A 23,089-nucleotide genomic window follows, 5' to 3' on the forward strand; every position below is an offset into this window, starting at 1 on the left:
CTTACTGTCTTTGAGGCTGTAACTTTTAGCAATGTACTCCATTTAACAAAATTTCATTAAGACAGAAATTGTTTCCTATAGGTATATTCTTAAGACATTGTATCTCTATTACATTCTCATATTTACCAGGGAAACCAGATCACCCTCACAGGATGCTAACCTAAAAGAATCAGCAGACAAGACAGGAAGATGGTGACTCACTAGTCAGTTCATTACAGCCTTGGAAGTCACTTACTGTTCCAGACACTGGGTTAATTCCAGAACCTCTGGGCACCTTAAGCCTTAAACTTCCCCAAAGGGAGGATTTATAATAATCTTTATGCCTTGAACTTCACCCATGCCTCAAGCTGCCTTTAAGTCTTCTCCCCTGATAATTTCAATATCTAGTAGTTCCTTGAACCCAGTGGAATCTTCTTCATCTCCAAACTTTCCAACATAAGATTCCCTCTGCTTTGAACACACTTTATCCCATTTACTTGCCTAACTTCTTTAAGGTCTCAGCTTAAACAGTTCTTCCTTAGGGACGACTTCCCTGGCTACCCATTAGAAAGGATGGCATGTTTCTGTTATGTCTTTCATTCATTTTTTTCATTCATTTAACCGTCTTTTCACTTGGTTACTCCTCCAACAAATATTAATTCACCTACACCTACTACGTGGCAGGCACCTTGTGTGCCTTCTATTCTAATTGTATTATTGCAGTTCACTCAACTGTATGCCTTCCTCATTAGGCTCTAAGCTTTGTGGGGAGGACCTTTCTTAGCAATCTTTCTTAGCACTGTATCTTCAAAACATAGCATATTGTTTACCATATAATAGCATATAATAGGTAATTCATAAAATCTGTTGAATCAATCAATGAATAAACAGATGTGAGTTTTTAGTCTTTGTTTTTAAAATTAAAAATGATCAGCACTACCAAAAGTTCAAAAGGATTATTTTGCACCCCATTCTTTTTATGGCGTGCAGAAAGCACAGGATAATACTTTATCCTCTGCTTACATTTTGTGGTTTTAAAGGGAGTTTGAGTACTTCTCATGACAGACATGAGACTATGGCACTCCATAAAGCATTGCTGGTATTCTTTTTTCTTTATTTCTTCTAAAAAAACAAACAGTATACACGTGCAGAATGTGCAGGTTTGTTACGTAGGTATGTGTGCCACGGTGGTTTGCTGCCCCTATTGACCCATCCCTCCCCTCAACCCCATCCCACACCAGGCCCTGTTGTGTATTGTTCCCCTCTCTGTGTCCATGTGTTCCCGGTGTTCAACCCCCACTTATGAGTGAGAACATGTGATGTTTGGTTTTCTGTTTCTGCATTAGTTTGCTGAGGATAATGGCTTCCGGCTTCATCCATGTCCTTGCAAAGGACATGATGTCATTCCTTTTTATGGCTGCATAGTATTCCATGGTGCATATGTACCATACTTTCTTTATTCAGTCTACCATTGATGGGGCATTAATGGTATTCTTCAGCAGTCCAACGAGTTAGAGCATTTACTTGCTAGCATATCTGAGACAGCACATAGGCCAGTAGCACGCAAAGAGGTTAAAAGAAAGGCAGGTGTGAGAAGGCCAGCCCTAATCTCAGCAAGAATCCTGACTTGGGAGAGGCTTTAGAAGTACATTTAGATTGTTGAATGTTGCTAGTTTTTAGATTCAGTCCAAATTGCTGTTTCTGCTGTTTAATCATGTATAATGTTTTCTAACTTTGGATTAAAAATAGTGAAACTGCCACAGTCAGGATGGCACCTTATCCTCTTACAATGTGAACACTATTGCATAGTAAATTTTTGCTGGAAAAATTATTTTTATCTAAAAAAGTGGAGAAGAAAGAATGAGAAGAAAGAGAAGGGGAAAAAATGTTAGCAACATGCCCCCCAAGCATAATCTAAAAGACAAATGTAATGCATATAGTAAAGTATAATAATCATTCAACTGGAATATTTATGTTTCAAGCTAATTTCTGTTCAAGTTTTTAAAACATAGCTCTTTCTAACTAACTAAATGAACATTCATGTGTAATCATATTGCTGCATCATGTAGTTGTATACTTTAATGTAGTGACTTCGGACTATGAAATCCTAGTAATGAAGTGTTAGATATCTAGAGTCCCCAAACAGAATTGGGATTCAAAAACCCCAAAAGCAGTAGGGCATTTGTTTAAATAAATTGTTAATCACTTGATGGACTTTGCCATCACAAGGGAAGGAGAAAAGTTTTTTTTCTGTCCAAGAACAATAGATAGCTTAAAAATTATGAAAATGCATAAATACTATGCAAGCACTAAATATACTGATTAAAATTTAGCATCATGAAAAAATGTTAACAATATCTTGTTAAGTGAAAAGCTGTTTCTAAATATAACATAAAGTGTGATTCCAGTAAAATGGTATACGCATACAAACACAGAATATAGAAGAAAAATCAAAGTATATATGACAAAACGTTAATAGGGCCTATGCCTTACCATTTATACTATAAATATTTAATTGCATTTCCTTTCACTACATTTTCTAAATTTTCTAAAATTTGTTAATTGTATTAAAAAATAGCATTTATTTTGTATTATTTTATGATACAAGAAAGGTCATAGCAGTATCTCTCCAGCCTGAGGATGAATTCACTAATATCATCTTATTTTAAGATATGTGGCCTATTTATGGGAAGGTCATTAATTATTACCTAGGAATAATTTCTATGATTTTCACTGAAATACATAAATTCTGTATCTTTCTTTTCGCTTATAACAGAAGGATCTATAAAAATTAAGTGTAACTCTATATTTTTTCTTGTCCTTTTTTATAATTAGCCAGAGCTATTGCAATCATCTAAGATAATTTTGGATATGTCAGATCCCTTAGGTCGAGTATCTAATTTTGAAGATAAGGAAACTTACATCCACAGATAGAATTTTAATTAAATTTTCACGTGCCTTCTACCACAGAAAGTAATCACCCATACACATGCGCACACACACACGTGCACCCACACACACAAAATAAATAATACTGTTTCCTAAGCTTGAATGCTTACCATCTTCTCTAATGAAAAGATCTTGTTTTCAAACAAATAGAGAGGTGTGAATGTCGCATATACGACCATATGAGAGGTCTGTATTGCAGAAGAACCTGTAAAACAAACATATATTATGTCATGAAAATCCTAGTCAAAATCGATCTGTCAGTCGCTCACTCCAGATTGTCCAATTGCCTTAATGAATTTATCTTTGGGCTGGTGAAAAATACATAAAGGATGCAAAATGAATTTAACAGATGTTAAATCTTAAAGATGTATCTATTTTACAGCCTGTCTCATTCATTTTAAGTTCACATTATTACTATTTAATAATTTAAGACCTTATTATACCTCATGACCAAGAGTTATTATATAACTATACTCTAGTTATTAGTCAGTGCAACATAGAATGGTCCACAAATGAGAATGTTCAAAAGGAATTATTTTTAAGTTGAGGCATTTCTTTACTTTTATAGATAGAATCTTTATTCTGTGTTGAACTTACAGGAAGTCCAGGAGTTTCTATGTCACTTTGTCATTTCAAAAAGAAAGAAAACCTAAGTAAAATGAATTTTTCCATGAAGAAGTAAGGCATAAATAATTTAGCTTGAAGTGTTTAATGCAGGTAGAATTTACTTTTGAGCATTGCTTATTTGTTTGTTATGTTTTTCTTATCCCTGAAATTATTCTATTTGATTATTTTATTCAGTAATTTTTGGTCCTGCAAATATTTTGGACAAATAAATAGAAGTGAATTTATTTTAGCCTCTTTTTATCTTTAATTAAATTTTTTTTTACAAATTTACATACTGAGATTTAACTATATTTGATACTATGTTTACAAAAGAATAATATCTTTAAGACCACAGAATATAAATTAGTTGTCAGCTCAGTGTATCTCTAGAATGGAGATATGAAAATCTGCCAAACTTATAGAAACATACTTTTACATTTCAAAATTGAAATATTTACATTTCTCATACATCTTGCCAACACATATTGATTGCTTTTTCGCTACATTACTCATTTGCCTATGCTACATTTTTTTGATGATGTTAGTTATCATCTAATGTCCACGCATGCTGTCTCCTCAACTAAATTTTAGGGTGTTTGTCTGCAGAGGCTTCGTTAAGAATTTGGTTTACTCCTTGTGGAGTACAAGGTACACTGTATTGTGTGATAACTTGTATGAAATAATATGTTTTTAAATATGAATAATCATCTTAAGTTTAAGGATGCAGTAAAATAATTATTCCTTTTAAAAAGAATGAATGTTAATGAAAATACTTTTCATGCACTCCTATCACCAGATAAAACCATTTGAGATACCCACATTGACCAGAATGCCCTCTGCAGTGACCAGTAATTTACAGTCTAGTTACTTTTCTCACTGATCAATCTAATAGAAGCCCTCCAATAAGTCCTCTAATCAAAAGAAAGATTGTGAAATGTCTTTAGGTGTCAGCTGAGAGTTGAAGGCTAGTAATGGAGAGGAAGTTCCTGACAGTGATGACTGCTAAATATTAAAAATGGATAAAATTTTAAAAATCAGTTTTTTATCTATATGCAGAACTTTCAAGGAAGAGGACAAGATTAAATGTACTTTTCAGGTTCAAGATTTAGCAGTTGACTCTCTACAGCTTAGGAAAGTATGAGAGGGGGAGGGAAGAAGAGTGAGGATTCCTCTCTGAGCCTGGCTACTGAGCAGGACTGGGCTTCTTTACAAAAGTCAGCTGAGTTTCCAGATGTTAAACATACATTCTGCATAATATTTGACCAAGTATCTGGGCACCCCATGGCTCCTTCAAGTTGATCCATTTCATTAACTCTTTTCTAAATCTTGTTTTAAAAATCATCAAGTGTAAAAGTATTTTGGTCCAAATTATATTCCACATTTGTACATTATGCATTAGAAATTTTGATGTCTTCCCTAAAATTTTCTAAAGTTTAATATTTAATGTGATCACATTAAGTACTTTGCCCTTGATCTTTAATAAGTCTTTTGAACTTTTATTTTCCTTATGATATTAAAAATAAAGTTTGTGATGTAAGCATTTTGGAAAAAGTTCTCATTTACTTTATACCATTATGTAATAAAATATATGGAAACTTGGGAATTCCAGGTGGGCTCTTGGAAAAAAATAACTTTAGAAACTTGAAGTAAAGAATGTGGTCTTGACATATTATAGAAATGATGTTGATGACAAAAAATAGTTCCTCCAAATTTTAAGATAATCACACATTTTACATGAGATTATAATATTTAATGTTGAAATTTAAAAAAATAACACCAGTGTTTAGTCAAGGGTGAAGTTTTAAATATTTAATAAGTGGTATAACATGGACACAGATTAATTAGACTAGAAACTGATTATAAATATTGGTATCACTATACTAGTGCTATTAGCTAAACACCAGTCTGTAAAATCTGGATAAGAATGTGCTATTAAATAGAGATTTTCAAACTATGTTTTATATATCTTATAAATGAGATTCAGGGGCCCAGGAACTCAGTGAACTATTATGTAAAACACTGCAGATTTGTGTGCACACTAACTGCTTTAGTCTGTTTTGTACTGCTAAAACAATATATTTGAGACTGAGTAACTTATAAAGAACAGAAGTTTATTTCCCCACAGTTCTGGAGGCTGGGAAGCCCAAGATCAAGGTGCTGGCATCTGGTGAGGAACTTTTTGCTGTGCCATCCCATGGCCAAATAAGCATGTCATCCCATAGGCAAACTCACTGTTTTATAACAAACCCAGAGGAGGATACCTAACACACCCATGATAATGGCATTACTCCATTCCCTCTGTCCTCACGGCCTAATTACCTCTCATTAGCCCCACCTCCCAACACTGGGGAGCAAACAGTGTTGGGAGGTGAGCTGTTTAATCCCCAAACAGCATTGGGGATCAAAATTCTAGCACATGGACTTTAGAAGACACATTCAACCAAGAGTACGAAGAATTTGGAAAAACAGAGATGGTTCATAATTTTTATAAGATTTTCAAAGAAGTTTATTACTCAATAAAAGATGTGAATTATTTTTAAAGTGTCTAAAGGGCCTTGGATAATTCCTATTTGTTCTATTATTTCTCTGTAAATATGTTGTGTGATTCTGCAGTATTAGAACACTCATAATGCTTTCTGGTTTTACTATATATGGATAAAAGTTCTTTTAGAAGATCTTAAAGGCAAATGTTTAAATCCAGGGGCTCTATAATTTCTTTCAGTGAACTATCAATGATACAAACCATGAAATGTCTTTATCTTTCCAGTTGGAGTAACTTTGCATTGAATTAGCACAGCTGCATATAAAATAAAGTCTAATAATTGAGAAAGAAATTTAAGAAAAAAATATACTCTTGAATAATGAGATAGAATTTTACACTCCAGTCTCTAAAACTGCCTTAAAATATTTTGTACATTAATTATGAGCCTTATATGGCCTACAACTGCCATACTTATTATATTTTATTGCCTAAAAGAAGCTTTTGCTACATTTGTATGATTTCAATGTTTTATTTTACATGTGATACAGCTCTTTTTGCCTTCTATAAGCATATTTCAGAAGATTGCAATAAAACATGTAAGATTACTTAAATACCACTTCTATCATTGATTTTATTTTATGTCAAATGTTTACTGTCTGAACTTATAACAATTTCAGCCTGAAATGTTGAGTCCCAGTGAGATGAACCCCAAATTACTACAAGTCCTTAAGAAGTATTTGTTAAATATTATATATGATTTTTATTTTTATTTATATGATATGATATTTAGTCAATTTAGAATAGCTAACCTTCAGTAAATGCCTACTCTGTGCTAAGGCCTAAGTATTTTCTATGAGTCAGTTCACATAAACCCTATGAATAAATTCTATTTTTAACAGCTTTTTTCAGGCAAGTAAATTGAGTTACAGATAGGTTAAGTAACATGTCAAGTACACAGTTAAGAAGTGTGAAGTATAAAGTAATCCCTGGTCTTTCTGGCAATTTTTTAGTGTCTATTTTTCTATGTGGCAATATGTAAAGAGGATAATGACTAGAGTGTCTTCCGGCCCACTTCCTACCAGAAAATATTTGCAGTTCCAATATTTGAAGCAAGGCTGAAAAGTAAAAGACTTTTATACCAGGCCCATAATTTCTTAGTTCAAGTTTTTAAAAAATATATATTAGTGGACTTCTAATCTATTTGTTTCATCAGTTCCACATATCCATATTCTTTCCTGAGCATAATTCCCAAGGCTAATTTCTTTGCTTCTTTGCTTCATAGAGGCTACTTTGAAGATAGCTGCAACAAAGAGGTCACAGTCTTAACAATCTTTGACACAACCAGGTGTGTTGTTTAAGTTTTACTGGACTGTATTAGGCCATACTTGTGTGACTACAAAGAAATACCTGAGACTGGATAATTTATAAAGAAAAGAGGTTTAATTGGCTCATGGTTCTGCAGGGTGTACAGGAAGCCTAGAGCTGGTATCTGTTTCTGGAGAGGCCTCAGGGAGCTTTTACTCATGGCAGAAGGCAAAAGGGGGAGTAGGTGTCTCACATGGTGAGAATGGGAGCAAGCAAGAGAGTAGGGGGAGATGCTACACAGTTTCAAACGACCAGATCTTGCAAGAACTCACTGTCATGAAGACAGCACCAAGCCTTGAGGGATCTGCCCTCAGGTCCCAAGCAACTCCCACCAGGCTCCACCTTCAGCACTGGGGATTACAATTCAACATGAGGTTTGGGCGAGGACAAATATCCAAAATACATCATGGAGCTTTGTTGTTTAATACTTAGGTGTGGCCATGGAACTGAACTGTCTTCAACAGAATGAGAACAGAAGTGATAAACAATACAGCTTGTTTTTACTTCAAACATCTTGCACCTGCAATCCTCCAAGCTCTTTTACTTCCCACTGGTATAGAGCTTCAGAATTCACATGCTAGAGTATAGGAGGCATAAAAAGGGAGGAGCATGGCTCTCTTCAACACCAGCCTTATCTCCAATTAATTGTGGTCAAGAAATAGCCTTTTTGTTTTTCAATGTTGTATGTTCTGTGATCTCAAACATTTCTCTCTCTTTTTTCCCCATTTATTTTGGAAAAGCAGACAATTCTTCCCTGAACTCATTTCTTATTTGAAATATCTTGCTAACAGTAGATATTACAAACTAACACTGCCTAGAATAGTAGATTTTCAATCACTTATTTTAGAGACTCAGGTTCACTGAGTACATGGCTAACTTCTAAATTGTCACAGGTTCTGGTTTTACCAAATATTTCGCTGTGTGAGGTAGATCCCCAGGTTTCCTCAAGTTTGAAATACTATTTCTTCACTGCCTTCTACTCTACTGTTAAGCAAACACCACATAATTTCACCTTGTTATTAGTACTCTACTTCTGGCAAGAGTTAGTTTATCATGAAGTAATTGTAGCTGCTATAGTGAACACACTAAAAAATATGACTTAAACATGATATAGTTTCTTTTCGTTCATATAAAGTACAAAATGAACCTTCTTGACCAGCAAGCAGATCTCCAGGTAGTGATTCACATACTCCTGCTCTGTCCCTCCTTGTGGCTTTGCCATCTTTAATACTGTGCTCTCAACAGCAGTGAGCTAACAGAAGGGGAATTGCAATTGAGAACATGGTATAGGTCAGTCTACAGCTCGTATGTATCACTTTGCTTCATGTCCTGTGGGCTAGAAATTAGAAGGCCACATCTCATTTAAAAGAGGCTGGGAAAATGTAGCACAACTGTGTTCCTAGGAAGAGGAGGAAATTGTGAAAAGCTAGCAGTATTTCTCATAGTCAGAAAATATCCAACTTACTATTCCACTGAGTCATATTCTAATGGTATTGACTTTTGCTTTTTTGAAACAATTTTTTTAAAGTTACTATGATACTGAACTCTATTACTATATTACTACACAAATTCTAACTTACCCTGTAGTTAATAAGTTACTGGCAAAACTCAAATCTCTAATATTTCTGGTAATCATTTTTTCTCAAAAATTGGAAGGGTCTGATTACTCATGCTTATAAAACTTCGGTATTTGTAATTAATGTCATCATTTGTATCAAATTTCTTTATAAGTTACATTTTAAATTTAGCTATTTAGAGAATAAAAGTTTTCAATAAGTTTTACAGTTTAAAATATTAACATTCATAGATATTGAGAGGAGAGATAACAGAGTAGTTGTGTGAACTCTGGAGTAAGACTGTGTAGGTTCATAAACCCACTTTACACTTTGTAATTTTGAGTTCCTCCAAGAGAGCAGAATCAGTGCCAAAGAACTTCCCCTCTATACCAGGAAAAAGGTCTTAACAGGACTTTCTCAGCCGAATTTTAGAATTGGGAATGATCAGTGACTACAATGTGTCCCCTGCTATTTTGTTTTATGAGTGGAGTTTATATTGCAGTTACTGTGTTCCTCTTCATATGGGAAGGTTTTTAAATTTAGGAAATTTAGGTTTTTAAAAAGTTTATTATCAGAATTTTATTTGTGAATTTTCTATATATATTACCTTAATTCAATAAAACTGATTTTAGGAAGCAATATTTGAGTGCATGTATAATTTTCAAATAGGACTTTAAGAGCTTTCAAACTTCTATTCAGAATTTGTGACTTATATAGTTTTCTGTCATTTCATTCTCTGCATCATCTGCTGAGTTTGTAATCATCATTGGTCAGATTGGTCGTTAGTCCAAATTGGAAAGATATTAATGACAACATTACATGAGAGATGGGAGTGGATACATATGGGTGTATCTGTAAGCATGTGTGTGCATGTACATGACTTGGAGATCCTGGATATTTTAACGAGATGCAATTACTGGATAATAATTTGGATTGGGACTCTTGGTAAGTATTGAACATACATGTGAGAAGAAGAGTGAAATGGGTATCTGGTGATCAGGAAAGTGAAATGTGGTGAAGACTGATCATTGTTCACCAAATGGTTTCCTCTTTCTCCTGAAATGATCGATCTTTAGCACATTCCACATTCCATATTTTCCAACTCCTCTTAAAGTCAGATGTGGCCATTGGACTGAATTATCTTCAATAGAATGAGACCAGAGTGATATACAATGCAGCTTTTTTTATTTCAGACACCTTGCTCCTGCAATCCTCAAAGCTCTTTTTCTTCCCACTGGTATAGAACTTTAGAATGCTAGAGGTATAAAAAGCATAAAATGGAAGGAGCATGGGTCTCTTCAATACCATCTAGAAAATAACTTCCTGCCAAGGATTAACACTAGTCTTTTTATTTTAATTGAGAAAGGAATATATATGACATCAGAGTCATTTGTTAGGCATGCCAGCTAGTGTACCTAAATGAATACACTTATTTTGGAAATAAGAAAATGAATTCTTAATTGTCAAGTCATTATTAGGGTATGCATTGGATAATATTAGATGACATATAAATATATACATAAATCTCTACATGTCTTCTGCCATTATAAAACTATATCTCCTATGGCATTTAAAACTGTGAGTGCCATTTTATTTTAATGACCACTGTGATAAATATGCCACTTTGAAAAAATTAATAAAACAGGGGTTCTTTATATTAAATTTTAAGTGACTTACCAGAATTAATTATAACACATCTAATATCAAATCAAACATAAAGAATAAAGGCCGAGCGTGGTGGCACATGCCTATAGTCCCAGCACTTTGGGAGGCCAAGGTGGGTGGATCACTTGAGGTCAAGAGTTTGAGACCAGCCTAGTCAACATGGTGAAGCTCCATCTGTACTAAAAATACAAGAATTAGCCGGGTGTAATGGCATGCACCTGCAGTCCCAGCTACTTGGGAGGCTGAGGCACGAGAATCGCTTGAACCTGGGAGGTGGAAGTTGCAGTGAGCTGAGATTGCACCACTGCACTCCAGCCTGGGTGACACAGCAAGACTCTGTGTCAAATGAATAAATAAATAAACAAATAAATAAACAAACAAACAATATAAATATGTTATTTTTTCCATATGAGTTTGAATTGTAACTCAGTTGTCTCTTGAATGCTTACTGTCTATCAATTATCTCCTTTATAAGTGAAACCAAAGCAGCTGATTGCAGGAAATGAATTGTAACACCATCAGAAATGTACTTAGATTTAACTCTGTGGGAGAAGGAAGTTCACATGGCCACCCTCTTATTTATGCCAGACAAAATACTCCTATAGAGTTCATTCTAATACCGTACCTTTAGCACAGTCAAGAATTAATAAAGGCTTTTGCAGTAAGTATGCTAAAATGTAACTCTTCCAACAAGTGCTAAGCACTTTACCTGGATTCAACACTTGATTCTCACAAGGACCCTCACCAAAACAATGATGCTGATTTATAGAGATCCTGAGTTTAAAGAGGCTCTATCACTTGCCTGATACTTATACACTCAGTGTTGAAGCAGATATTGAACTCAAGCAGCTTGACTCCACAGTCCAAACTGAACCACATTCTATGTGTTGGGATGACCCTAACTGTAAGTTCAGCAGGAGAAAGGAGGCATCATTACTTTTATTTTCACAAAGGAAGAACTCAGAGAAAGTTTTAACCATTTTCACAAAGATGAAGAACCATCAGTAAGTCTGCTAATGTAATGTTTCTTACTGTCCAAAAATATTGCTTAAAACATCAATATAAGAAAATGATTTTTAATGTAGAATTAAAAATACAATAGTGACTTTTTTCTATCCACATCACTAGGCAGGTTTCAGTAAAAGTAAAAAGCCATAATTATTAAAATGTCCTCATACAAATCATCACAGTATATTAAGAAAAAATATAAAAATTTATTAATAAAGCACACTACTAGGTGTGAAAACATGTATTTTGAGTAGCTAATGAAAGACGAGGTGAAAGTGATAACCTGCACTCCGGAAGCACCAAGATAGATGAGTCAAAGCTGAGACTATAAAGCCTCAAAAGAGACACTCTAGTCTTCCTCCTGAATAGGTTGAGGTATCATTTTTTATAGCATGTTTTCTTTCAACCTGATACCATTTGTTTAAAGGCTTCTTTTTTTTTTTTTTTTTTTTTTTTGAGACGGAGTCTCGCTCTGTTGTCCGGGCTGGAGTGCAGTGGCCAGATCTCAGCTCACTGCAAGCTCCGCCTCCCGGGTTCCCGCCATTCTCCTGCCTCAGCCTCCCGAGTAGCTGGGACTACAGGCGCCCGCCACCTCGCCCGGCTAGTTTTTTGTATTTTTTAGTAGAGACGGAGTTTCACCGTGTTAGCCAGGATGGTCTCGATCTCCTGACCTCGTGATCCACCCGTCTCGGCCTCCCAAAGTGCTGGGATTACAGGCTTGAGCCACCGCTCCCGGCCTAAAGGCTTCTATACCTAGACTGTTTTAGCTGGTACAGAGGACAAAAGTGTGGTAGCCCAAGGGTCTTTAGAGATAATTCGTAAGTCCAAATTGGAAAGATATTAATTAAACGAAAAACCTCCAATGTGATTTTAAGTGATAGAGAAACCCAAGCATTTTCACAAAAATACTTGACCTTTATACAATGAGGCTATTATAAATAGATCTTGTACATCCACTCAGTCACAATGTGATACACGAAAAAGTGTGGTTGTCGGTATCGTGATATAAACAATGACTTCTACCGTCTCCAGCCTCACAGTTATTTTCTAAAACACAGTAAAAGATCTGGAGGCCCATTGTGAGCAAGGAGCCAGATGTAGACTTTTTGTTTCATTTGGTGGCTGGCATCTAACCACTCAAACAAGTAACTTTGAATTCACTTAATTTGGATGATAAATTTAACCTGAGTATTTCTTAGAGCAATACCTGAAAGCGACAGCAGAAGCCTCTCCCATATGTGGATACTTCTTCTGTGACAATTGCACTCCAATTTGGACAAGCAGGCTTCTGTCTCATTGGTAGGACTTTGGCCCAACATACCTACCCATCAGAGAACCCAGCATTTATGGCCACCTTGAATAAGTTTATTTAGTTATTTCAAAAGAAAAAATGTATTTCTATGTTTCAAGGTTTTCCAGCATTTTAAGAAACAACTAAATTAGTTATTATTCTAAGAAATTAGGAGCTTACAATCTGATAGGGACTGCACAGAGTACTGTACTTCTGATGAGGGTCTTGAACCATGAAGTGAGAATTTGAATTTTTCTTTTTCTCCATCTTTACTTCTCTTCTTTCCAATGTCTCTTGCATCTGCTTTCTCTAATATACGAAAAAAATCACAATAAATATTTTAACTAGACAACCTCAAACTATATTTCTTATTCAGTCGTTGTCTTAAAGAAAAAAGGCCAAAATAATAGTATTATTTAAATGTAAAACTATAGCCATAATTTCTCTAAAACACGATCCCTCTAATTAGAAACACCACAATAAAGCCAGGGAGAACTTTGAAAACTGGCTATATTATGAAATAAATGCAGCCTTGCCTTTTATCTACTGCATATGATTTTGTTTCATGAAGATAATTATTTGAATATATTTTATTCATATAAGATTATGGTATTAAGGTAATTTTCTCATTTTAAAAATAAAAACAAAACACAACAAAGCCTGTACTGAAAGTTAAGTCCTAAATGTAGAGCCCTCTCAGATTTTCCTTATTTGGGTCCTCCACTTACAGGAAACACAGTTTTGTGACTCCAAAATATTTTATTGTGGAGCCCAGACTCCAACCAAAGTCCCAAGCCAGCATCTTATTGCCTACATGGCTTGGGTAATAAAACTCTTGTATCCAGAACTATTCCCACCATTTGAATGCTCATTCATATACTCAATCTATAAAACATATTCTTCTTCAACTTAAAATACTATTCTCAAAGATGTTTTAAATTCCCTAACAAACCTCTCTCAATTCAGAGACAGAAATTATACATTTCTGTCATTTCATTTTTTTTTTTTTAGAGGTAAGGATTTTATTTTTTATTTTATTATTATTGTTATTATTATTATTATTATTATACTTTAAGTTCTAGGGTACATGTGCATAACATGCAGGTTTGTTACATATGTATACTTGTGCCATGTTGGTGTGCTACACCCATCAACTTGTCAGCATCCATCAACTCGTCATTTACATCAGGTATAACTCCCAGTGAAATCCCTCCTGCCCCCCTTCCCCATGATAGGCCCCGGTGTGTGATGTTCCCCTTCCTGAGTCCAGGTGATCTCATTGTTCAGTTCCCACCTATGAGTGAGAACATGTGGTGTTTGGTTTTCTGTTCTTGTGATAGTTTGCTGAGAATGATGGTTTCCAGCTGCATCCATGTCCCCACAAAGGACACAAACTCATCCATTTTTATGGCTGCATATAATTCCATAGTGTATATGTGCCACATTTTCTTAATCCAGTCTGTCACTGATGGACATTTGGGTTGATTCCAAGTCTTTGCTATTGTGAATAGTGACACAATAAACATACGTGTGCATGTGTCTTTATAGCAGCATGATTTATAATCCTTTGGGTATATCCCCAGTAATGGGATGGCTGGGTCATATGGTACATCTAGTTCTAGATCCTTGAGGAATCACCATACTGTTTCCCATCATGGTGGAACTAGTTTACAGTCCCACCAGTAGTGTAAAGGTGTTCCTATTTCTCTACATCCTCTCCAGCACCTGTTGTTTCCTGACTTTTTAATGATTGCCATTCTAACTGGTGTGAGATGGTATCTCATTGTGGTTTTGATTTGCATTTCTCTGATGGCCAGTGATGATGAGCATTTTTTCATGTGTCTGTTGGCTGTATGAATGTCTTCTTTTGCAAAATGTCTGTTCATATCCTTTGCCCACTTTTTGATGGGGTTGTTTGTTTTTTCTTGTAAATTTGTTTGAGTTCTTTGTAGGTTCTGGATATTAGCCCTTTGTCAGATGGGTAGATTGTAAAATTTTTCTCCCATTCTATAAGTTGCCTGTTCACTCTGATGGTAGTTTCTTTTGCTGTGCAGAAGCTCTTTAGTTTAATTAGATCCCATTTGTCAATTTTGGCGTTTGTTGCCGTTGCTTTTGGTGTTTTAAACATGAAGTCCTTGCCCATGCCTATGTCCTGAACGGTATTACCTAGGTTTTCTTCTAGAGTTTTTATGGTATTAGGTTAAACATTTAAGTCTCTAATCCATCTTGAATTAATTTTTGTATAAGGTGTAAGGAAAGGATCCAGTTTCAACTTTCTACTTATGGCTAGCCAATTTTCCCAGCACCATTTATTAAATAGGGAATCCTTTCCCCATTTCTTGTTTTTCTCATGTTTGTCAAAGATCAGATGGCTGTAGATGTCTGGTATTATTTCTGAGGACTCTGTTCTGTTCCATTGGTCTATATGTCTGTTTTGGTACCAGTACCATGCTGTTTTGGTTACTGTAGCCTTGTAGTATAGTTTGAAGTCAGGTAGCGTGATGCCTCCAGCTTTGTTCTTTTGACTTAGGATTGTCTTGGCAATGCAGGCTCTTTTTTGGTTCCATATGAACTTTGAAGCAGTTTTTTCCAATTCTGTGAACAAACTCATTGGTAGCTTGATGGGGATGGCATTGAATCCATAAATTACCTTGGGCAGTATAGCCATTTTCACAATATTGATTCTTCCTACCCATGAGCATGGAATGTTCTTTCATTTGTTTGTGTCCTCTTTTATTTCACTGAGCAGTGGTTTGTAGTTCTCCTTTAAGAGGTCCTTTACATCCCTTGTAAGTTGGATTCCTAGGTATTTTATTCTTTTTGAAGCAATTGTGAATGGAAGTTCATTCATGATTTGGCTCTCTGTTTGTCTGTTACTGGTATATAAGAATGCTTGTGATTTTTGCACATTAATTTTGTATCCTTAGACTTTGCCGAAGTTTCTTATCAGGTTAAGGAGATTTTGGGCTGAGACAATGGGGTTTTCTAAATATACAATCATGTCATCTGCAAACAGGGACAATTTGACTTCTTGTTTTCCTAACTGAATGCCCTCTATTTCTTTCTCTTGCCTGATTGCCATAGCCAGAACTTCCAACACTATGTTGAATAGGAGTGGTGAGAGAGGGCATCCCTGTCTCATGCCAGTTTTCAAAGGGAATTTTTCCAGTTTTTGCCCATTCGGTATGATATTGGCTGTGGGTTTGTCATAAATAGCTCTTATGATTTTGAGATACATTCCATCAATACCGAATTTATTGAGCGTTTTTAGCATGAAGGGCTGTTGAATTTTGTCAAAGGCCTTTTCTGCATCTATTGAGATAATCATGTGGTTTTTGTCTTTGGTTCTGTTTATATGCTGGATTACGTTTATTGATTTGCGTATGCTGAACCAGCCTTGCATCCCAGGGATGAAGCCCACTTGATCATGGTGGATTTTGATGTGCTGCTGGATCCGGTTTGCCAGTATTTTATTGAGGATTTTTGCATCGATGTTCATCAGGGATATTGGTCTAAAATTCTCTTTTTTTGTTGTGTCTCTGCCAGGCTTTGGTATCAGGATGATGTTGGCCTCATAAAATGAGTTAGGGAGGATTCCCTCTTTTTCTATTGATTGGAATAGTTTCAGAAGGAATGGTACCAACTCCTCCTTGTACCTCTGGTAGAATTCAGCTGTGAATCCATCTGGTCCTGGACTTTTTTTGGTTGGTTGGCCTGGCTATTAATTATTGCCTCAATTTCAGAGCCTGCTATTGGTCTATTCAGGGATTCAGCTTCTTCCTGGTTTAGTCTTGGAAGAGTGTAAGTGTCCAGGAAATTATCCATTTCTTCTAGATTTTCTAGTTTATTTGTGTAGAGGTGTTTATAGTATTCTCTGATGGTAGTTTGTATTTCTGTGGGGTCAGTGGTGATATTCCCTTTATCATTTTTTATTGCATCTGTTTGATTCTTCTCTCTTTTCTTCTTTATTAGTCTTGCTAGTGGTCTATCAATTTTGTTGATCTTTTCAAAAAACCAACTTCTGGATTCATTGATTTTTTGGAGGGTTTTTTGTGTCTCTATCTTCTTCAGTTCTGCTCTGATCTTAGTTATTTCTTGCTTTCTGCTAGCTTTTGAATGTGTTTGTTCTTGCTTCTCTAGTTCTTTTAATTGTGATGTTAGAGTGTCAATTTTAGATCTTTCCAGCTTTCTCTTGTGGGCATTTAGTGCTATAAATTTCCCTCTACACACTGCTTTAAATGTGTCCCAGAGATTCTGGTATGTTGTATCTTTGTTCTTATTGATTTCAAAGAACATCATTATTTCTGCCTTCATTTCGTTATGTACCCAGTAGTCATTCAGGAGCAGGTTATTCAGTTTCCATGTAGTTGAGCGGTTTTGATTGAGTTTCTTAGTCCTGAGTTCTAGTTTGATTGCACTGTGGTCTGAGAGACAGTTTGTTATAATTTCTGTTCTTGTCCATTTGCTGAGGAGTGCTTTACTTCCAATTATGTGGTCAATTTTGGAATAAATGTGATGTGGTGCTGAGAAGAATGTATATTCGGTTGATTTGGGGTGGAGAGTTCTGTAGATGTCTATTAGGTCTGCTTGCTGCAGAGATGAGTTCAATTCCTGGATATCCTTGTTAACTTTCTGTCTCGTTGATCTGTCTAATGTTGACAGTGGAGTGTTGAAGTCTCCCATTATTATTGTATGGGAGTCTAAGTCTCTTTGTAAGTCTCTAAGGACTTGTTTTATGAATCTGGTTGCTCCTGTATTGGGTGCATATATATTTAGGATAGTTAGCGCTCCCTGCTGAATCGATCCCTTTACCATTATATAATGGCCTTCTTTGTCTCTTTTGATCTTTGATGGTTTAAAGTCTGTTTTATCAGAGACTAGTATTGCAACCCCTGCTTTTTTTTGTTCTCCATTTGCTTGGTAGATCTTCCTCCATCCCTTTATTTTGAGCCTATGTATGTCTCTGCATGTGAGATGGGTCTCCTGAATACAGCAGACTGATGAGTCTTGACTCTTTATCCAGTTTGCCAGTCTGTGTCTCTTAATTGGAGCATTTAGTCCATTTACATTTAAGGTTAAGATTGTTATGTGTGAACTTGATCCTGCCATTATGATATTAACTGGTTATTTTGCTCATTAGTTGATGCAGTTTCTTCCTAGCCTCGATGGTCTTTACATTTTGGCATGTTTTTGAGATGGCTGGTACCGGTTGTTCCTTTCCATGTTGAGTGCTTCCTTCAGGGTCTCTTGTAAGGCAGGCCTAGTGGTGACAAAATCTCTAAGCATTTGCTTATCTGTAAAGGATTTTATTTCTCCTTCACTTATGAAACTTAGTTTGGCTGGATATGAAATTCTGGGCTTAAAATTCTTTTCTTTAAGAATGTTGAATATTGGCCCCCACTCTCTTCTGGCTTGGAGAGTTTCCGCCGAGAGATCTACTGTTAGTCTGATGGGCTTCCCTTTGTGGGTAACCCGACCTTTCTCTCTGGCTGCCCTTAAGATTTTTTCCTTCATTTCAACTTTGGTGAATCTGGCAATTATGTGTCTTGGAGTTGCTCTTCTCGAGGAGTATCTTTGTGGCGTTCTCTGTATTTCCTGAATTTGAATGTTGGCCTGCCCTACTAGGTTGGGGAAGTTCTCCTGGATGATATCCTGAAGAGTGTTTTCCAACTTGGTTCCATTTTCCCCCTCACTTTCAGGCACCCCAATCAGACGTAGATTTGGTCTTTTTACATAATCCCATACTTCTTGCAGGCTTTGTTCATTTCTTTTTCTTCTTTTTTCTTTAGATTTTTCTTCTCACTTCATTTCATTCATTTGATCCTCAATTGCTGATACTCTTTCTTCCAGTTGATTCAGTTACTGAAGCTTGTGCATTTGTCACGTATTTCTCGTGTCATGGTTTTCATCTCTGTCAGTTCGTTTATGGCCTTCTCTGCATTAATTATTCTAGTTATCATTTCTTCCACTCTTTTTTCAAGATTTTTAGTTTCTTTGCACTGGGTACGTAATTCCTCTTTTAGCTCTGAGAAGTTTGATGGGCTGAAGACTTCTTCTCTCATCTCGTCAAAGTCATTCTCCGTCCAGCTTTGATCCATTGCTGGCAATGAGCTGCGTTCCTTTGCAGGGGGAGATGCGCTCTTATTTTTTGAATTTCCAGCTTTTCTGCCCTGCTTTTTCCCCATCTTTGTGGTTTTATCTGCCTCTGGTCTTTGATGATGGTGACGTACTGATGGGATTTTGGCGTGGGTGTCCTTTCTGTTTGTTAGTTTTCCTTCTAACAGTCAGGACCCTCAGCTGTAGGTCTGTTGGAGATTGCTTGAGGTCCACTCCAGACCCTGTTTGCCTGGATGTCAGCAGCAGAGGCTGCAGAAGATAGAATATTGCTGAACAGCGAGTGTACCTGTCTGATTCTTGCTTTGGAAGCTTCCTCTCAGGGGTGTACTCCACTGTGTGAGGTGTGGGGTGTCAGTCTGCGCCTAGTGGGGGACATCTCCCAGTTAGGCTACTCAGGGGTGAAGGACCCACTTGAGCAGGCAGTCTGTCCATTCTCAGATCTCAACCTCCATGTTGGGAGATCCACTGCTCTCTTCAAAGCTGTCAGACAGAGTCGTTCGCGTCTGCAGAGGTTTCTGCAGAGGTTGCGTCTGCTTTTTTTTGTAGTTGTTGTTGTTTAGCTGTGCCCTGTCCCCAGAGGTGGAGTCTACAGAGACAGGCAGGCCTCCTTGAGCTTCTGTGAGCTCCACCCTGTTCAAGCTTCCCAGCCGATTTGTTTACCTACTTAAGCCTCAGCAATGGCAGGCGCCCCTCCCCTAGCTTCGCTGCTGCCTTGCGTTAGATTGCAGACTGTTGTGCTAGCAATGAGGGAGGCTCCGTGGGTGTGAGACCCTCCCGGCCAGGTGTGGGATATAATCTCGTGGTGTGCCCGTTTGCTAAGACCCTTGGTAAAGCGCAGTATTGGGGTGGGAGTTACCCAATTTTCCAGGTGTTGTGTGTCTCAGTTTCCCTGGCTAGGAAAAGGGATTCCCTTCCCCCTTGCGCTTCCCAGGTGAGGCGATGCCTCGCCCCGCTTCAGCTCTCGCTGGTTGGGCTGCAGCAGCTGACCAGCACCGATTGTCCGGCACTCCCTAGTGAGATGAACCCAGTACCTCAGTTGAAAATGCAGAAATCACCTGTCTTCTGTGTCGCTCGCGCTGGAGCTGGAGACTGGAGCTGTTCCTATTTGGCCATCTTGCTCCACCCCTCTGATTTCTGTCATTTCATTCTATGCATCATCTGCTGAGTTTGTAATCATCATTGGTCAGGTTGCTCATTACTTATAATGTTTCTGAATATCCAAAATAGACATGTTTCATATCTTAGCTTTTTTTTCTTTCTTTTTGACAGGCTTTCACTCTGCTGCCCAGGCTGGAGTGCAGTGGCGCAGTCTCAGCTCACTGCAGCATTGGCCTCCCAGGCTGGAGCAATTCTCCCACCTCAGCCTCCTGAATAGCTGGGACTATAGGTGCACACTGCCACACCTTGCTAATTTTTCTTTTTATTTTCTTTTTATTTTCTTTTTTTATAGACACAGGGTTTCACCATGTTGTATAGACTGGTCTTGAACTCCTGGGCTCAAGTGATCTGCCAGCATCAGCCTCTCAAAGTGCTGGGAATACAGGCGTGAGCAACCATGCCTGGCCCATATCTTAGCTTTTTCAGTAGATTTAACACTTAAATTAGATATAAAAGTAAAGATAACTATAACTTCAACCATAGGATAAAACATTTAACCAGGAAATTTAGGTTCTTATAAGTTTATTATCAGAATTTTATTTGTGAATTTTCTATATATATTACCTTAATTCAATAAAACTGATTTTAGGAAGCAATATTTGAGTGCATGTATAATTTTCCAATAGGACTTTAAGAGCTTTCAAACTTCTATTCAGAATTTGTGACTTAAAAATAATACATAATAAAAATTATAAATAGAAGAAAATCAAACTGTCTCACATAGAAATTTGGATAGTATACAACAGTGCTCACCGAAATGTGTTTTTGCCAATACCCTAAATAAGGATTGCTCCTCTGTCATTTCATCCCACCCATCTGGCAAAACCCCACTCTGAATAAACTTGGCAGCTGAGTCCCACTGGAAGTAATCCTCCTGTCGTTCTGCAAACTTTGCCACATCTATTTTAAATCTCTGTGAGAATCTACATCTTCCACCTCCACCTCACTTTCAGCTCATAACTAGGTTGTATATAAACAAAAAGTAGAAGCCTTGGTCTGAAGTCCTCATCTTCTCCTACTAAACTTGTTTACCCACCTACACCTGTATCCACTCCCCCATGACCTGTGCCTACCTATGAGAATGGAGGAGCCATTGCTCTCCCTGGGTTGGCCCAATCCCCCTGGAGCTGTGGTGTGGAACTTGTTCCTTCTTCTCAGAAAATGTATACTATTGCAGTCATCTCAGTGGGATCTTCTCAGTCATGACTTTAAAAAACTCAATTCTCCTTCACGAGATTCACAAATACATATTCGTCTGCATCCCACATTCTTCCCTATCAGTTTCCACTTTGCAATTTCCTGTTCCTCAAGGCCAAGCTTCACACAATGTTGTTTATACATTATTTTACTTCCCACTTCCTTCTTACTCCCCTCCAATGTCTCTTCTACTCCCATCACTCACAAGTGCGCAATGACCTCTATATCACAAAATATAATTGAGAAATTTAAATTTTCATCATAGTTCATCTTCCCACCATATTTAATACAATCTCTGGTTCTTGGAACTTTTTCCAAGGACTTTTTCCAAAGGAACTTTTTCCTTTGGCCCCGATGCAAAAATGCTCTGCTGATGTTGTCGCTGCTCCTCTGGCCGGTCCTTACTCTTCATTCAGCAACTCGTCATTTTATATCAACCTCTTAGATGTTCTGCTTCTTCAGGACTCAGTCTCAGCCTCCCTCATCTGCTCACTCTATACTGTCTCCTTGGGAAATATCATTCTTGGTTTAATTTTGCATGCATTTATCAATGACCAAGGGTATATCACCAGCCTAGGAGTCTTGACATGAAAAATCAACTAGGTTGTCTTAAAGGCACCTCAATTTCAATATATTCGAAATCATTCTGTGATCTCTCCTAAACGGTACCACCATCTATCCTGCTTTGCAGCTCGGAGTTCTACCAGGCATCATTATCAAGTTCTGCCACTTTTTACTTTTTAAATAGGAGAAATATGTGTTTAATGGAAATTCAGAGCTTAATGTATCTTCCTAAATTAATATTAATTTAACAGCATCAAAGTAGAGAATTGCCTTAGATTTTCAAAGAAAGCAAAATGTGGAATAATAATTAGCATACAGTAAACACTGTTATAAGTCCTAAAGTCCTAGAAAAGAAAGATCTTAATTACATGGCAGTTGTCACAAAACATAAGAAAGGATAACGACAACAAAGATGTATTTCTTAGGGAAGCAGGAGCCTCAGAGGCCCTGAGAAACCCCAACTTAAGTTCACCTCCATCTTAAGACTAACAAGACACATTTCGTGCCAGTCATGACCCACAGTCGTTACATGTTTATAGCTGAAGATACAGCCTAACGATACCTGCAAGGGACACACTCCTACAACAGCAGAATGTCCAGATGTGCCAATACCCATAGCAATATGTCCATATGTCCCAATGCCCATAACAATGTATGCTTTCAAGATAATTATTGTTATGCTTTGATGTACTTAATGCACTAAAATGTCAAGTTTAACTTTCTTTAAATCAATAGAATACTACATTTTGTCATGCTGTCAGGACAGCTTAGCTTAGCTTGGCTTTTACATAGATAAGATTCTTAGATAAGAAAAACTGGGCTGGGTGCAGTGGCTCACACCTGTAATCCCAACACTTTGGGAGGCTGAGGCGGGTGGATCACCTGAGGTCAGGAGTTCAAGACCAGCCTGGCCAACATGGTGAAATCCCATCTCTACTAAAAACACAAAAATGAGCCGAGTGTGGTGGCATGTGCCTGTAATCCCAGCTACTTGGGAGACTGAGACAGGAGAATTGCTTGATCCTGGGAGACGAAGGTTACAGTAAGCCGAGACTCCAGCCTGGGCAACAAAAGTGAAACTACATCGAAGGAAGGAAGGAAGGAAGGAAGGAAGGAAGGAAGGAAGGAAGGAAGGAAGGAAGGAAGACAAGA

The 23,089-nt window shown here is 37.1% G+C and overlaps 1 protein-coding gene across 1 annotated transcript in view; it reads right to left on the bottom strand.

Moving 5' to 3' along the window:
• ADGB (androglobin) overlaps window positions 1-23,089 on the bottom strand; it is a 234,675-nt gene that overhangs the window by 133,031 nt on the left and 78,555 nt on the right. Inside the window, exons 9-10 of the mRNA XM_025383011.1 lie at window positions 13,082-13,210; window positions 3,039-3,133 (exon numbers count right to left, since the gene is read on the bottom strand). Of these exons, the coding sequence (XP_025238796.1) occupies window positions 3,039-3,133; window positions 13,082-13,210 (224 nt within the window). The remainder of the gene's footprint in view (window positions 1-3,038; window positions 3,134-13,081; window positions 13,211-23,089) is intronic.

Source organism: Theropithecus gelada, chromosome 4, assembly GCF_003255815.1.
Source record: "Theropithecus gelada isolate Dixy chromosome 4, Tgel_1.0, whole genome shotgun sequence".
NCBI lineage: Eukaryota > Metazoa > Chordata > Mammalia > Primates > Cercopithecidae > Theropithecus > Theropithecus gelada.